The sequence below is a fragment of the Chiloscyllium plagiosum genome, unplaced genomic scaffold (genome assembly GCF_037043375.1).
Source record: "Chiloscyllium plagiosum isolate Xiang-an unplaced genomic scaffold, Cpla_swu_hap1 HiC_scaffold_34, whole genome shotgun sequence".
In the NCBI taxonomy this organism is placed as follows: Eukaryota; Metazoa; Chordata; class Chondrichthyes; order Orectolobiformes; family Hemiscylliidae; genus Chiloscyllium; species Chiloscyllium plagiosum.
In genome coordinates, this window is record NW_028270172.1 from 8,121,678 (window position 1) to 8,139,077 (window position 17,400).

The window sequence follows — 17,400 nt, forward strand, 5'->3', positions numbered from 1 at the left end:
ATATTATATTAACTTTTCTAAGTACTTGCTGGGACCTGCACACTAACTTCTTACAAGTCATATGCAAGAACACCCAGATGCCTCTGCATCTCAAAGTTCTGTAAACTGTAGTTGCTCCAAACTGCTATATTGATATATAAGCTCCTTTGATAAAAAGGGAGCACACTTCTAAAGGACAGCACCATGGTGTAAAAATTGCATACTTTTAAATCACTATAAAACACCAATAGCCTATATAATGAATTATTTCTCAGTGAAATTCTGTTGAGAAGTTTTCCATGCCACTACAAGCGACAAGGGGTTGTATTGTTTTTTATTCATTTGTGGGATGGGGCTTGCCTATTCCTAATTGCTCTGGAGAAGATGGTGGTGAGCTGCCTTCTGAATGACCACAGTCCACCTGCTATAAGTTGGTCCACAATGCCATTAGGGAGGGAATTCCAGGATTTTGACCTGGTGACAATGAAGGAGCGGTGATATATGTCCATGCCAGCATGTCTTGGAGGGGAACTTGAAGGTGGTGGTGGTGTACCCATGTATCTGCTGCCTTTGCCCTTCTAGATGGAAGTGGTCGTTGGTTTAGAAGGTGCTGTCTGAGGATCTTTGGTGAATTTCTGCAGTGCATCTTGTAGATAGCAGAGAGCTGCAGAGGAATTGCAGAGAGCAGTTCAGGCCAATGCTGTCTGGAGAGAGAAGAATGAGAGGAGACCTAGTTGAGGACTACAAGATGCTAAAGGGAATTAACAAAACAGATGTAGAGCTATGTTTCCTCATGTGGAGCAATCTGGAATTATTGTTTTAGGGATAGCAGTTTTAAAACAGATAGGATGAAGAATAACTTCTCTCAAAGGGTCATGAATCTGTGGAATTCACTCCCCCAGAGTGTGGTGGAAGCCTAGACATTGAGTACATTTAAGGAGAGAATAGACAGATTTTGAATTAGTAACAGGTAAAAGAACAATGGAGAGGGCAGGAAAGTGGAGTTGAGGCTGAGATGAGACCATATCAAATGATGGAGTAGGCTCAAGGGGCTGAATTGTCTACTCCAGCTCCTAGTTTTTACATTGTGTTCATAAATCTGAAAGTGGTATCTGAAATGTCTGATGTCCATTTGAATTGTGCAAAGCTCCCAGCCAAATAGCTTGAGAATTCTTACTTCCCGATTGGGTTTGTATCTGGAAAGATAATTGTGAGGTATAGGATTGCAGCTGCTGCTAGCAGTGTGAACAATTCACAGTGAGAAATCAGGGTGTTTCCAAGCAGTTCGTTACAGATTTGGTTAAATGTGATTAAAAGAAAAACTAAACAATAGCAATTTGCGTAAATATGAATATTTATTGATTAATAATAGAAGATAGAAAAGGAAGGAAAAATAAAAGACTAAACTATGAACATCTGTTAAGTAATAAAAAATTATGGAAAGGTAAGCAATGAGCCTCACACCCTCCTGCCCATCGGGGACCCCTCGATCGATGGCTGGTCTGGGGCTTAGGTTCCCTCCTTACACCATTCACAATCCCAGTCCGAGGGGAAGTCCCAACCACTTGGAATGAAACTCTCTCCCTTACACAGTGTAACAAAAAACTAGCACAGAAAGACAGAAAACAAAACTGCTTGCTAGTACAGATACAGGAGAAAAAAACAAGCTGCAGCTGCCATCTCATTCAAACTCATGTAGCTTATCAAGTATCATCAACAATTGCAGCCCTTCAGCCCATCTGATAAAATCTACTGTCTCATGCAGCTGTTGAGTATTAACCTGTCACCCTTTGGCCCATCCAATACAGCATTTAACCCATTGTACCAGCTCTGAGCATGAAAGACAGAATACTGGCACTGAAACTGTGCCAACGCATCTTCGAGAATGATGGCAGTGCACATGAGCCAAGGGGAAAGAACTGAAAAGGTGAATAGGATAATTCATCTGGGTGTGAAATATCACATCTCCCTGCACAACTCACATAAACATTTTCCTGTATGAATGTTTATGTTTAAAATGCAATTTCTCCACAGATTTGTCACACTAGATGAGGGAAGTGAATGTACTCTCATCAAGTTTGTGGATGACACAAAAATAAATGGGAAGGCAAATGGTTGCGATGACACAGAGAGTCTGTAGAGGGATACAGACAGGTGAGGGGACAAAAACTGATATATGGACCATTATGTGGGAGGAAGAAGAGTGGAGCTAAATATGATTTAAGTGGAGGAAGACTGAAGAAATCTTCAGCACAGAGGGATTTGGGAGTTTTCATCGATGAATCACACATTGCTGGCATCCAAGTTCAGCAGAGATAGGGGAAGGAAATTCAATATTGGCCTTTATTTCAAAGGAAACAGAGTAGAGTTTTTGTTAAACTAACACAAAGCACAAATTAATCCACAGTTAGAATACTCTGAACTGGGCTTCTGATTTAATGAAAGGTATACTGGCATAGGAGGCAGTCAAGATTAGGTTCACTGAGCTGATGATTGGACTGTCTTTTGAGGAGAAGTTCATTGACCCACTACTCATTGGCATTTGGAAAAATAAAGGATGACCCTCTTGAAGTCTACAAAATTATTAGAGGATTTGGCAGTGTAGATGGAGAAAGATTGCTTCACATTTTGGAAGAGACTTGGATAAGAGGGCATTATCTCAGAATTAGGGGTTGTACTTTAATTCAGAGAGGAGGAGACATTTCTTCTCTCAGATGGTAGTGTACCTGTGAAATTCTTTACTACAGAGGGCTGTTGAGACTCAGTCATTAAGTTCTAGATATAGGTTTGCTCGCTGAGCTGGAAGGTTAATTTTCAGACAATTTGTCACCATACTAGGCAATACCCTCAGTGAGCCTCCAGATGAAGCTTCACGGGAGGCTCACTGAAGATGTTACCAAGTATGGTGATGAAACGTCTGAAAACGAACCTTCCAACTCAGTGAGCAAACTCACATCCAGAACCTCAACCTGAGCTACAAATGTTCTCGCTCAGTCATTAAGTGTATTGAAGGCTGACATAAATATATTTTTAATCAGTAAAGAGGTCAAGGATTATAGAAAAATGGCAGGAAAGTTAAGTTGAGGATTTACTGATTAATTATTGTCTCATTGAATGCTAGAACTCGATTGGCTAAATGGCTTTCTTCTGCTCCTTCATTGTATGGTCTGCCAGTCGAGTTCAATTACATCCTCTCACTTGTTGGTGGTGCAGTAGTTTGTAGGGTCCAGAGTGTGGTGTTGGAAAAGCGCAGCAGGTCAGGCAGCATCCGAGGAGCAGGAGAATCAATGTTTTGGGCAAAACCCCTTCATTCGGAATGTCGGTTCTAGCTTTGCTGCCTCCGTTGCAGAATAATTCCCACCAACATGGATATATTTTTTAAAAATATTTATTTGTTCAGGAGTTCTGGGCACTGGGCCAGACCAGCATTTATTGCCCCTCCCTGGTTGGCTTTGAGAAGGTGATGGTGAGTTACCTTCTTGAACTGCTGCAGTCTGTGATGTGTAGCTTCACTCACTGTGCTGCTAGGGATGGAGTTCTGGGATTCATTTCCAGTGACACTGAAAGAACAGCGATAGATTTCCAAGTCAGGATGATGAATGACTTGGAGGGTAACTTGCAGGGGGTAGTGTTCCCAGATCTTGACTTGATAAACTAGTGTAACATGGGTTACAGAAATCAAGAACCTAATTTATATATTTTAATGTTTACTAATATTGAAGCGAATGGGAGATCAACTTACACAAAGTAAGTAATGATGATTTGGAAAGAAAAATCAAGGTTCAATATTCAGCATATTGGGTTTTGGATGCCTTTAAAAATTACAGGAGTGTCAGTTACAGTTCTGCATCCTTTCGAAGTTAATCTCAACACTAATTCTTATGGTTGTACTTTTGTTAGTTTATTTCCCAATTCGGCTTTTTTGTCTGGGGGGAATATTTTATAGATCCCACTGCCTAAGAGTGCAATGGAGACAGATTCAATAATCACTTTCAGTAGAACATTGGATGGTTATCTGAAGAGAAAACATTTGTAGAGCATTAGAGAAAAGACAGGAGAGTGAGATGGGTGGGTTTTTCTTATGGAGAGACACAGACACAATTGTATAAATGGCTTCCTTCTGTACTATAATCATTCCATGAATCAAAAATTCAATGTAACACCAACTATTGGTTACAATATGAATAATTTAGGAGCTGACGCATCATGTGTTATAGAGTCATAGAGATGTACAGCACGGAAACAGACCCTTCCGTCCAACCCATTCATGCCGAACAGATATCCCAACCCAATCTAGTCCCACCTGCCACTACCCGGCACATGTCCCTCCAAACCCTTCCTATTCATATACCCATCCAAATGCCTCTTAAATGTTGCAATTGTACCATCACTTTCTCTGGCAGCTCATTCCATACACGTACCATCCTATGAATGAAAAAGTTGTCCCTTAGGACTCTTTTATATCTTTCCCCTCTCAACCTAAATCTATGCCCTCTAGTTCTGGACTCCCACCCAGGGAAAAGACTTTGTCTATTTATTCTATCCATGCCCCTCATGATTTTACAAACCTCCATAAGGTCACCCCTCAGTCTCTGACACTCCAGGGAAAACAGCCCTAGCCTAGGGGCGGCACGGTGACTCAGTGGTTAGCACTGCTGCCTTATAGCACTAGGATCCCAGGTTCAATTCCTGCCTCTGGCGACTGTCTGTGTGGCATTTGTACATTCTCACTGTGTCTGCGTGAGTTTCCTCCGAGTGCTTCGGTTTCCTCCCACAGTCCAAAGATATGCAGGCCAGGTAAATTGCTCTCAGTGTTAGGTGCACTAGTCAGAGGTAAATGGGTCTGGGTAGGTTACTCTTCAGAGGGTCAGTGTGGACTGGGAGGGCCAAAGGCCTGTTTCCATACTGTAGGGAATCTAACCTATTCAACTTCTCCCTATAGTTCAAATCCTCCAACCCTGGCAACATCCTTGTAAATCTTTTCTGAACCCTTTCAAGTTTCATAACATCTTTCCAATAGGAATAAGACCACAATATTCCAACAGTGGCCTAACCAACGTCCTGTCCAGCCGCAACATAACCTTCCAACTCCTGTACTCAATACTCTGACCAATAAAGGAAAGGATATCAAATGCCTTCTTCACTATCCTATCTACCTGTGACTCTACTTTCAAGGAGCTATGAACCTGCGCTCAAAGGTCTCTTTGTTCAGCAACACTCCCGAGGACCGTACCATTAAGTGCATAAGTCTGCTAAGATTGGCTTTCCCAAAATTCAGCACCTCACATTTATCTAACTTAAACTCCATCTGCCACTTCTCAGCCCATTGGCCCATCTGATCAAGACCCTTTGTAATCTGAGGTAACCCTCTTCGCTGTCCACTACACCTCCAATTTTGGTGTCATCTGTAAACTTACTAACTATACCTCTTATGCTCGCATCCAAATCATTCATATAAATGATGCAAAGTAGTGGACCCAGCTCCGATCCTTGTGGCACTACACTGGTCACAGGCCTCCAGTCTGAAAAACAACCCTCCACCACCAACCTCAGTCTTCTACCTTTGAGCCAGTTCTGTATCCAAATGGCTAGTTCGCCCTGTATTCCATGAGATCTAACCTTGCTCACCAGTCTCCCATGGGGAACCTTGTCAAATGCCTTACTAAAGTCCATATAGATCACATATACTGCTCTGCCCTCGTCAATTGTCTTTGTTACTTCTTCAAAAAACTCAATCAAATTTGTGGGACATGATTTCCCACTCACAAAGCCATGTTGACTATCACTAATCAGTCCTTGCCTTTCCAAATACATGTACATCCTGTCCCTCAGGATTCCCTCCAAAAACTTGCCCACCACCGATGTCAGGCTCACTGTAATATTGATGTCAGGCTCCTCTGTAATATGGATGTTTTTCAAGGTGTCATCATCTATTTCCCTACATTCCATATCTTCCATATCCTTTTTCACAGTAAATACTGATGCAAAATATTCGTTTAGCATCTGCCCCATCTCCTGCCACTCCACACAAAGGTCGCCTTGCTGATCTTTGACGGGCCCTATTCTCACCCTAGTTACTCTTTTGTCCTTAATGTATTTATAAAAACCCTTTGGATTCTCCTTAACTCTATTTACCAAAGCTATCTCATGTCCCCTTTTTGCTCTCCTGATTCCTCTCTTAAGTATACTCCTACCTCCTTTATACTCTTCTAAGGATTCACTCAATCTATCCTGTCTATACCTGACATATGCTTCCTTCATTTTCTTAACCAAACCCTCAATTTCTTTAGTCATCCAGCATTCCCTATACCTACCAGCCTTTCCTTTCACCTTAACAGAAATATACTTTCTCTAGACTCTTGATATATCATTTCTGAAGGCTTCCCATTTTCCAGCCGTCCCTATACCTGTGAACACCTGCACCCAATCAGCTTTCTTGCATCACTGAATTAATTGACAATGCTCACCCACTCCCATTTTTCGGCCTTTGGGTTTCAGGATGTTCTTTGTAACAGACCATTTCCCAGTCAGCAATGTCAGTGCAGTCAGTGGGGGCACAGAGCACCTCACAGTCAGACAAGTCAACAGCTGAAACAGCTGGTCCCCTCACTCAGGGATAAAGTGTTGGCACTCACAGCAGGGGTGAAAATGACTAACATCCAACTTCCCAATCCAACGTTAAGCCTCACCTCCTCCAACAAACAAAGCTGAACTCCTGAATTGAATTGCAGCCTTTGAAGACACAACATACTGGTCTCACATTCCATACTGTTCCATGTGAAGCAAAAGATGGGCTTTTTGGAACTTAATTTTTAATGTTCCGAAACTACTCCTCCAGTATATTCTTTCTGGTTAAATGATGTGTGAACATGGCTGCCAAGGACAGCTTTTGTTGTCCATTGTTCATTTCCCTTGACTGGCTTGCTGGGCTATTTCAGAGGTCAGTTAAGAGTTATCCACATTGCTGTGGTTCTGGAGTCACATGTTGGCTGGCCTGACTAAGCCCAGAAGATTCCCTTCTTGAAGGACAGCAGTGAACCAGATGGGTTTTTAACATTGATGATGGCTTCATAGTCACCTTTATTAAGATTAGCTTTCAATTCCTGATTTTAGCTAGTTTCTAATCAACATGTTCAGAGATGTTATTACACACCTCTGGAACAGGTGGGACTTAAACCCAGGCCTTCTGGTCCAACAGTAGGGACACTACCACTGAACTACCAAAGGCCACCATTCCCAATTTTATTAATTTGAATTTAATTTCCACTAGCTGTCAATTTGAATGCCAGTGTCCAGAGCACTAGCCTAGACCTCTGGATTACTAGTTCACTGAGATTAGCAATATGCTACAAGGGAGATATTGATGTACGACTGATGTGACCACCTTAGCAATCCAGAAACCCAGAGTTAATGCTGTAAGAGCTTGGGTTCAAATTCCGTCACAAGCAGCTGGTAGAATTTAATTTCTTTGTGTTAACAGGATGTGTGTTCCCAATGCGGAAGATAAGGCACCACCATTAAACGTGTTGTCTATGTTTCTGAGCATGTGCATTTGTACCTTTAGTGTTACAGCATTTGTGTAAAACCAAGGTCTCAGTGATAGTTGAAACCATCCAAAATAGTAATCTTTGTAATATTTGAAGGCTCATTCATATCAAATATGCAATAGTTTTCTAGTATCCACTGTAACTGAAGTGTCTTTCTGTGGTTATTTAAAATATGAAAGACTCGAGTCGTAAATAGCTAGAGGGAGAGCTTTAATGGAATTTTGTTTGGCAGCAAAATAGATCAGAAACTCTTGATGTTATTTTTTTTTACCATGAGCAATTTCTCCCAAATATACTCTGGCCCTGATTACCTTGTTTACATTCATATATAGCACACAGAATTTGCTTTGGCTGTAAGTTTAATAGTAGCACTTTGATTGTACACATCTGCAGGTGGTGCGCCAACTAGTTGTGGTGTTGGCAACAAACATTAATTAATTAATCTGGAATACAAATCTAGTGTCGGTCACATTTGTGAAAAAGCAATTTTATTCACTAATGTTCTGAGGAAAGGAAATCTGCCATACTTACCCGCTCTGGCCTGCATAAGACTCCTGGACTAAATGTCATGTGATTGACTCTTAACTAGCCTTTGAAGCCATTCAGTTCAAGAACAATTAGGAATAGGCAACAAATGCTGATCAATGTATGTTAGCACATGTAACAGAGAACACAAAGATTCATGTTTTTATTGAGTCGGATAAATGTGGGATTGATAGATTCTTGTGAGGCAGGGGTTGTTAAGGGATTTGGACCCACGTCAGGTGAGTGGAGGTAGAGTATAGATCAGCCACATCTCATTTATTGGTACAACAGGCTTGAGGGGCTGAATAGCCTCCTCCTGTTTCACGGCTACAGAGTTATATACTTGAATTTGAATAGTTAATTTTCTAGGATTCCTCCTTTTAAGTAGATTTGGTCTCATATCAGAATTATTGTCAGATTAAATATTCTTGAATCCTTCAGTAGAATCCGTGTAAGCCATTTTGAATTATGTTTCTTTGTGCTTTTTTGCAGTTTTGGAAAATTCAAGGCAAACTAGCCGAGTGCCAGTACTTATCAAGGTTTTAGACATCAATGATAATGCTCCAGAGTTTCCCGTGGTTTATGAGACTTTTGTCTGTGAGAATGCAAAAGCTGGCCAGGTAAGTTGTTTTCAGAGTTGAAGAGGAGTAGAATTGAGAATTTAGAATTGAGAAGTAGCTTTATTGCCCTGTCATTGCCACCAGGCTGGCTTTTCCCAGCTCACCCCCACAGTGCCAAGAGAGAGGGCTGTTCAATCACACCTTGCAATCTGTGCTCATTATTTCATATTCTTTTCTCTTAAGGCTAAAGAGCTATCTGTGCCCTACTCCACCTTGCCACTTTGGCAATATCATGAGACCAATCTTCCAATTAGCATCAGAACTCCTTTTTCTCCCTATGCTAACAGGACAGGAAACTGGCCCATGTTAGGGGAAACAATGGCCTCCGGGTATTATCATTAGTTTTTTTAATCAACAGCTCCTGTAAATTCTAGGAACGCTGAGATGACAAATGATGAAGTTGGAAGTCAATAAAATATGGAATCAAAGTCTAATGGCTTCCTTCCAACTCCATTTTCATTTGGCCCCCTCTCCCTCACCTTTGATGGTCTACCTGGACCTTAATGGGTTTTGCATGGAAATTAATCACCTGGCCAATGCGGGAGATTTACTGGTGGCGGTGAATAGATGATTAAAAAAAAACCCACAGGTGATTTGGTGATGGAAAAAACATTGTTCAGTTGTGTGTAAGAGCTTCTGGATATGAAAAGAAATTAAGAACTGTAATGGCGACCCTAAAACTGTTACCTGTTGTCAGATGTAAAACCCATCTGGTTCATTAATATCCTTTCAGGAAGGAAAGTGCTGTCCTTACCTGATCTGGCCTACATGTGACTCCAGACCCACAGTGATGTGTTTGACTCTTATCTGTCTTCTGGACAATTAGAGATGTGCAGTAAAATGCTGATAAAATGTGGCACTGGAAAAAGCACAGCAGGTCAGGCAGCTTCTGAGGACCAGGAGAGTCAGGGCTCACCAGTGATGCCCACATTCACTGAATTATATGAAATATTTTTCTGTCCAATCAGGACTCATACAGAACCTCCCTCACTGTAGAAAACCTTAATGAGAATCTGCACAGAAGCCAAGTCCCTTTTTATTGCAGTAGTCACTATATTCTGATATGTAATAGTTTAAGGGTCACAAAGTATTTAGTGAAGGGGTGAGTCTTTTTTTCATTCATGGGATGAGGGCATCATTGGCTAAGCCAGCATTTATTGCCCGGGGATAGTTCAGAGTCAACCACATTGCTGTGGGTCTGGAGTCACATGTAGGTCAGACCCGGTAAGGATCCTTCCCTAATAATGAACCAGATGGGTTTTCCGGCCACTATTAGACTCTCAGTTCCAGTTTTTCCTTTATCATCATTTTCAAATTCCACCATCTGCCATGATGGGATTTGAACCCTGGTCTCCTCAACATTACCTGGGCCTCTGGATTAACAGTCCATGGCCTCCCCAGTGTGCAGCTTTGTAAGTGGATTGGGTGAGAGGTGGGCAAGTAGCTAACAGGTTAGGGTGATGTAGTCAGGTGGAGGGAATGTTGTCAGGTTGGGGGCTGGTTAAATCCTGTTGGAGTGTCAGGTGATGGGTTAGATTGTCAGATCAGGAGTAGTAGACTCTGGTAGTAGGGGCTAGTCCAGTTCAGGTGGGAAGGAGTTAGACTACTGGGGAGTAGGGAGGGTATTATAAGCATTGGGGGAGGGAGAGTTTCAAGTGATAGTGGCCATTCAGGTAAGGTTGGAGAAGAGATGGCTCAGAGGTTATGATCAAGGGATTGAGTGGATTTGGGCCTCAAGGGGGTAGCTGGAAGGGTTGGAGGGAAGTATAGACAGGGTTGGAAAGTTGAAGGTATGTAGTCATCCAGGATTGGATGTGGACTTTTTTCATGAAACATTTCCTGAGTAACTATTCAAGTACATAAGAATTATCTGAATTCTTTGACTCAAAACACCCTTTTTCAGAGGGTTCCAGAGGTCTGGAGAATTACCCTTTAGAAGTTCAATTAGCCCACAGGGTCAGTGCATTTGGAGTTCCACAAGGTCTTTGTGTCTCGTGATTAGTATGTCAATGTACCTTTAAGAGAGCTGTTCATATCATCATCATTATATCATAGTAAATAAACAGGAGGTATAAATGTCTCATAGTCCATCCTACCTCAGTGCATTTGCAGCATGACACTTTGGTGTAAGCAAGATCCTATGTGTAACTAGAAGCTTAATATTAGCCCAAGATACTTGTGTGCCCGTGGAATGTAATGCTTATAAATAATAGTTAGTTGTAACAAATGTTTATAACATCCTTTAATACCACAATATCTACACCCAATATTGTATGTTACGGGTGATTGCATAAACATTGCCACAGCAAGCAAAATGCCCTGCTGGAGGAAAGTTCATACCATGAACTATAGCTATCTATAAAAGATTCTATCATTTCGGTGGTGGTTATTGGGAAATCAAGTTGATGACGAACATAGATTAGCTTTGGACAGAAGAGAATTTTACCTCTTAACTGCATCTGTTTCCGAGGACATTAATTAGTCTGCAAACAGGGCATTAATTGCCAAGAAAACAGAGCTGATTTATTTTTGGTTAGACTATTAGTTCTTTCTAAATAAAATAAATGTTTATGTTTGCCTCAATTAAGACAAAGCAAAACATTAAAAAGCTGCATTGCAAGAACAGGAGCAAATGAAACGATACACAATAAACCAGAAGGTAAAAAACTCCCAAACCTGCTCTGGACAGAGACTGTGAATTAGTAACACCAATGCAAATATAAATGCTCAGATACCAGCAAAAGGTTTTAGAAATTGCAATCTGTTCAGATCATAAAAAGCCACAAATCATCATTCTACTACATTGCAAAGGAACAGAAGCCAGCTCAGACCAACTACACACACTAAGCATACACGTAGACAGTGAGGCAGAACTTTCTGACAATAATGGGTGGCACGGTGACACAGTGGTTAGCACTGCTGCTTCACGGTGTCAGAGATCCGGGTTCAATTCCTGCCTCAGGCGACTGTCTGTGTGGAGTTTGCACATTCTCCCTGTGTCTGTGTATGTTTCCTCCGGGTGCTCCGGTTTCCTCCCACAGTCCAAAAATGTGCAGGTTAGGTGTATTGGTCATGCTAATATTGCCCCATAGTGTTAGGTGAAGGGGTAAATGTGGGGCAATGGGCCTGGGTGGGTTGCTCTTCGGAGGGTCGGTGTGGATTTCTTGGGCCTAAGGGCCTGTTTCCACACTGTAAGTAATGTAATCTAATCTAATCTAATGGTTGTGCAGAGATGTTAAGTGACAGTAATCAGCAACAAGACAACTGAGGTGTCAAACAGGTATGTTAGAGAAAAATGCATGCCTCTCCAGATAGGCATAAAGTCACTAAAGTTATGAAGCCTCCAAAGTTTGCACTGAAGATTGAAGTTTTAATCTTACAAACTCTGTATTATGTTTGTTTAATTATTAAATTGATAACATACATCTGTATCCAACCATGTATATCTGTTTGGGATTATTTTATTGGAAAAGTGGGGACATTGTATTGTGTCTCACAGTAAGTACACCTTTAAGGGACATGACATTATCCTTACAGTATTGAAAATACCCTGATTACCCATCTTGGGTGACTAATCCAGAGAGCCAACAATTTGGACCATGCTAAAATAAAAAATTCTTGTCCTTTAACTGAAGAAAGAAGAGCTGAAAGGAACTGAAGGGAACCTTACATTGTAATTGAAAAACAAAAATATAGAAGAAAAAAATGTTTATTTAAAATTAACCTACTTGTAAGTAAATTTGTTGCAAGTAGTTTTATTTGAGTTCAGAATGAGACCCATTATAATAAGGATACATCTACATTTCAGTGTTGGTCAGTGTCTGTAATTTTACATGTAATTACATGTTTTAACCTCCTGAAAAGTGACCTGGATATTTGTGGTCTCCCTTAAGTTGTATCTCAGGGGAGGCACTTCACCTGCACCCAGTTAACTATTTCCGTATTAAGTGTCCTGCAGCCTTCAGAAACAACAATCATTATTAAAGAAAACTCATTTTTTGGATGTGCCAGGTGTTGCTGATCAGAGGAGCCTTGATTTGTGCCCGTTAGAAAGTAGTAATGAGCACTTTCTGCATCGAGCATAGGGAAACTGCACCTTTATTGTTAAGAAGAACTTCAAGAGTTTGATCCAGTGACAATGAAGGAACAGGTTATTTCAGCATTAGGATACCGTACTGAATGGGATGATTGAGGCTGGTGGTGCTTCCATCTAGTTCTTGCCTTGTTCTGTTGGATGATCATAAGGTTGAAAGCTTGGTGAGTTATTCCAGTGTATCTACATAAAACATAGATCTTAGAACATTACAAGGTAGTACAGACCCTTCCCTTCAGTCTTCGATGTTGTACTGACCTGTGGAACCAATCTGAAGGCCATCTAACCTACGCTGGTCCATTCTCATCCATATGCCTTTCCAATGACCATTTAAATGCCCTTAAATTTGGTGTATCTACTACTGTTGCAGGCAATGCGTTCCATTACCCTACTACTCTCTGAGTAAAGAAACTACCCCTGACATCTGTCCTATATCTATCACCCCTCAATTTAAAGCTATGTCCCCTTGTGCTATCCATTGTCATCTGCGGAAAAAGGCTCTCACTGTCCACCCTATCTAACCCTCTGATTATCTTACATGCTCAACTAAGTCACCTCCCAACCTTTTTCTCTCTAACGAAAACAGCCCCAAGTCCCTCAGTCTTTCCTCAGAAGACCTTCCATCCGTATCAGGCAACACCCTAGTAAATCTCCTGTGAACCCTTTCCAAAACTTCCACAGCCTTCCTATAATGTGGTGACCAGAATTGTATGCAATATTCCAAATGTGGCCACACCAGAGTTTTGTACAGCTGAACATGACCTCATGGTTCCAAAACTCAATTCCTCTGCCAGTAAAAGCTAATACACCATATACCTTCTTAACAACCCTATCAACCTGGTTGGCAACTTTCAGGGATCTATGTCTCTGCTCATCTACACTACCAAGAATCTTACCATTAGCCCAGTACTCTGCATTCCTGTTACTCCTTCCAAAGTGGATCACCTCACACTTTTGCACATTAAACTCCATTTGCCACCTCTCAGCCCAGATCTGCAGCTTATCTATGTCTCTCTGTAACCTACAACATCCTTCTTCACTATCCACAACTCTACCGACCTCATTGTCATCCGCAAATTTACTAACCCATCCTTCTAAGCCATCATCTAGGTCATTTATAAAAATGGCAAACAGCAGTGGCCCCAAACCAGATCCTTGTGGTACACCACTAGTAACTGAACTCCAGGATGAACATTTCCCAACAACCACCAACCTCTGTCTTTTTTCAGCTAGCCAATTTCTGATCCAAACCTTTAAATCCCCCTCAATCCCATGCCTCCATATTTTGTGCAATAACCTACCATGTGGAACCTTATCAAATGCCTTACTGAAATCCATATACACCACATCAACCACTTTACCCTCATCCACCTGTTTGGTCACCTTCTCGAAGAACTGAATAAGGTTTGTGAGGTACGACCTACCCTTCACAAAATCGTGTTGACTATCCCTAATCAACTTATTCCTTTGTAGATGATACAGATGGTACAATATCAGTAGTGGGGCAATGAATAGTTAAAGTGGATGAAGTCCAGGCTCAACCCTCGGGATCAACTATGTTTTAAAAGCTAAGATAGATAACGTTTTGAATAGTAAAGGAATTTAATAGTAAAGGACGGCTAAGTGGAGCTGAGGCCATGAAAAGATCAGTCATGATCTTATTGAATGGCAGAGCAGGCTTGAAGGACCAGATGGCCTACTCCTGCTCCTAGGTCTGATGTTCTTGTGTATCTCCTGCTTTGTTCTGGATGATGTTGAGGGTCTTCAATGTTGCTGTAGCTGCATTGCCAATTTGGACAGAATTCCTTCAAACTCCCTCATCTTTTGGGGAATGATGAGGTTCTAGAAAGTCAAGAGGTAAGCCAGTTGCTATAGAACATTCAACCTCTGACTTGGTTTACTGATTAGGATGTGTTTGTAGCCACACCAGCTGTGCTTCTATTCAGTGGTGACAGTCTGAGAGACTGAGTATGAGAAAGTTGACGATAGCAACACCATTGAATGATGAAGAGAAGCTGCTTAGCTGTTTGCAGATGGTTTTTGGTTGGCCCTTTTGTGGCATGATTGTTAGATATCAACCCAAGCCTGGGAACTGTTCAAGTCTTCCTGTTTGAGAGCGCAGACTGCTTCATTCTCTGAAGAATTGAACCATTAGTGAAGAATGAGTGCTTCATCCAATGCAAGGAAGGTACAGTTTTTTCTGGTATAATGGGTGTTTCATCAATGTGAATCAGCTATAATGCGATTAAGGAATTGCGGACCCAGGTTGGATAATGCAAACTTTCTACTGAATAGGTATAGCAATTTACTACAGTGAGCTTCTACTGCACAATTTTCTATATCAGCTTTCCATAGCGTGATTTTCTATTGTGTGAGGGTGCACTGTAATTTTCTATTGGCTGAAGATTCTAGAATGCTATCTTGAGGAACTCCTGTATTGTAGGCATTATGGGACTGACAGTTATCCCAGTAATAAGTGACAGGTGAGATGAAGGATGAGCTGGATTCAATGCAGAATAGATTAGATGTGCTTGTAAAATTGATGGCCTGATGTTTTTAAATAGTGCGAGGATGTTAGATTAGTGTGAAGATTATTGAAATAATCAAGTTAGTAAGCAGGACAGCTGCTGTACAGTGACAAACTTAATTAATTTCCATCTTTATTGCACAGGATTCCAGGATAGAATAATAGATATTTAAAAGAACTTGGATTTATAAAGTTTTAACACGTTATCGAACCCTGAAGATGCCTCAAAATGCTTCCTTTAATTATTCATGACAATCGGTAGTTCAATGGTTAGCACTGCTGCCTCACAGCACCAGGGACCTGGGTTTGATTCCAATTTCGGGCGCCTGTCTGTGTGGAGTTTGCACATTCTCCCCGTGTCTGTGTGGGTTTCCTCCCACAATCCAAAGCTGTGCAGGTTAGGTGAATTGGCTATGCTAGATTGCCCATCGTGTTCAGGGATATGTAGGTTAGATGAATTAGTTAGGGATAAATGTGGGGAAATGGGTCTGGGTGGGGTTACTTTTTGGAGGGTCAGTGTGGATGTGTTGGGCCAAATGGCCTGTTTCCACATTGTAGGGAATCTAATCAAAGCAAGAAACCAATTTGCATGCAGCAGAATTCCAGCGCTTTAATTTGAAGTTATAACGACATTATGGTTATGTCACTGGATTGGTAATTGAGAGACGTTGGTTTATAATCCAGACAGTCATGTTCAAATCCCACCATGACGACTGGGAAATTTAAGTTTAATTAACTGTATAAATTTGGATTGAAAAGCTTAAATCATTTGCAGTAACAGAAAACTACTACATTGTCATGTTGTCTTATTCACTAATGCCTTTGAGGAAAAGACATCTATCATCTATACATAACACTCACAAATGTGAATGATTCTTAGCTACCCTCTGAAATTAGTCAAGTCAATCAGTAGTTTTCACCACTGCCTTCTGAAAGGTAATTAGGAATGGACGTAAAGCTGGGCTCAAAAGTAAAACCTGCAAGTGCTGGCAAATGGGACTAGATTAATTTCGGATATGTGGTTGGCATGGACGAGTTGGACCGAAGGATCTATTTCCATGCTGTACATCTCTATGACTCTAATCTATCTTCTGATCGTGTTGACTGAGGGATCAATGTTCTCCATGTCACAGAGAGGACCTCCCCATTTTTTGAATAGTAAGGGCATAGAAAGGGTGAGAGAAATTTGCATTTCTCTTCTGCAATGACAATTGGCACTAGTGTTAAATCTGTGTTTGATTGTTTTGTTCCCAGGAATTACAAGATTTGGTTAAGTGGGACAATAGGGAGTTAGGTCATGAGCCCACTGAATGGCAGAACAAGCTCAAGGGGATAAATAACCATTTCCAATGTTGATAGTATCAGGGATCCTTTCACATCTATTTTAGCCACAGAATTAAGTTGAGTGTGTAGCTTTAATATAACGTCAAGGGTTAGTTCTCAGGCAGTGCACCACTGCCTCTGTAATGCACTGAAATATTATTGCCGAAATGCTTCCATTTAAGTAATCGTGACATTGAAGGCTAAAATCCTGGTCTTTATCATGGTTAGGAATCAAACTCCGTCATGACAGGTGAGAAGAGAGAGTTAAAATGGAGCTGAGTGGTAACGTTTTCACATCGAGGGTGATGCATATGTGGGATGAACTGCCAGAGGGAGTGGTAGGAGTGGGGCCAATTACAACATCTGAAAGTCATTTGGACAGGTACTTCGGGAAGAAAAGATTAGAGTGAAACAGGCCAAACGCAGGCAAATGGGACCAATTCATATTCGGATACTTGGTCGGCCTGGACCTGTTTCTGTGCTGTATAACTCTATAACTCTATCTACTTGAAACTTGAAATCAAGGCCATTGATTTCTTAACAGTGTCTTAACAATGAACTCCCACTCTTATTGCATGAAATTAGAGCATTTGTATGATTTTTTTTGAGATCACATATTCTGTGATTTCACTCATTGGACAGGAATGCTGTTTTAGTGTAAGTTGTAATATGCTCAAGTTAGACCTCATTATATTTCTTCAGACAATATTTAATCATACCTGATCATCTTGCAGTTGATTTCTCTTTTCTAACTCAAGAAGTGTGACACTGGAAAAGCACAGCAGG

The 17,400-nt window shown here is 41.1% G+C and overlaps 1 protein-coding gene across 8 annotated transcripts in view; it reads left to right on the forward strand.

Annotated features, from left to right (window-relative positions):
* The window catches only part of LOC122564560 (cadherin-6-like), a 225,666-nt gene that overhangs the window by 162,805 nt on the left and 45,461 nt on the right, over window positions 1-17,400 (forward strand). For all 8 annotated transcript variants that reach the window (XM_043719632.2, XM_087978477.1, XM_043719629.2 and 5 more), the window contains exon 9: window positions 8,544-8,671. In XM_043719632.2, the coding sequence (XP_043575567.2) occupies window positions 8,544-8,671 (128 nt within the window). The remainder of the gene's footprint in view (window positions 1-8,543; window positions 8,672-17,400) is intronic.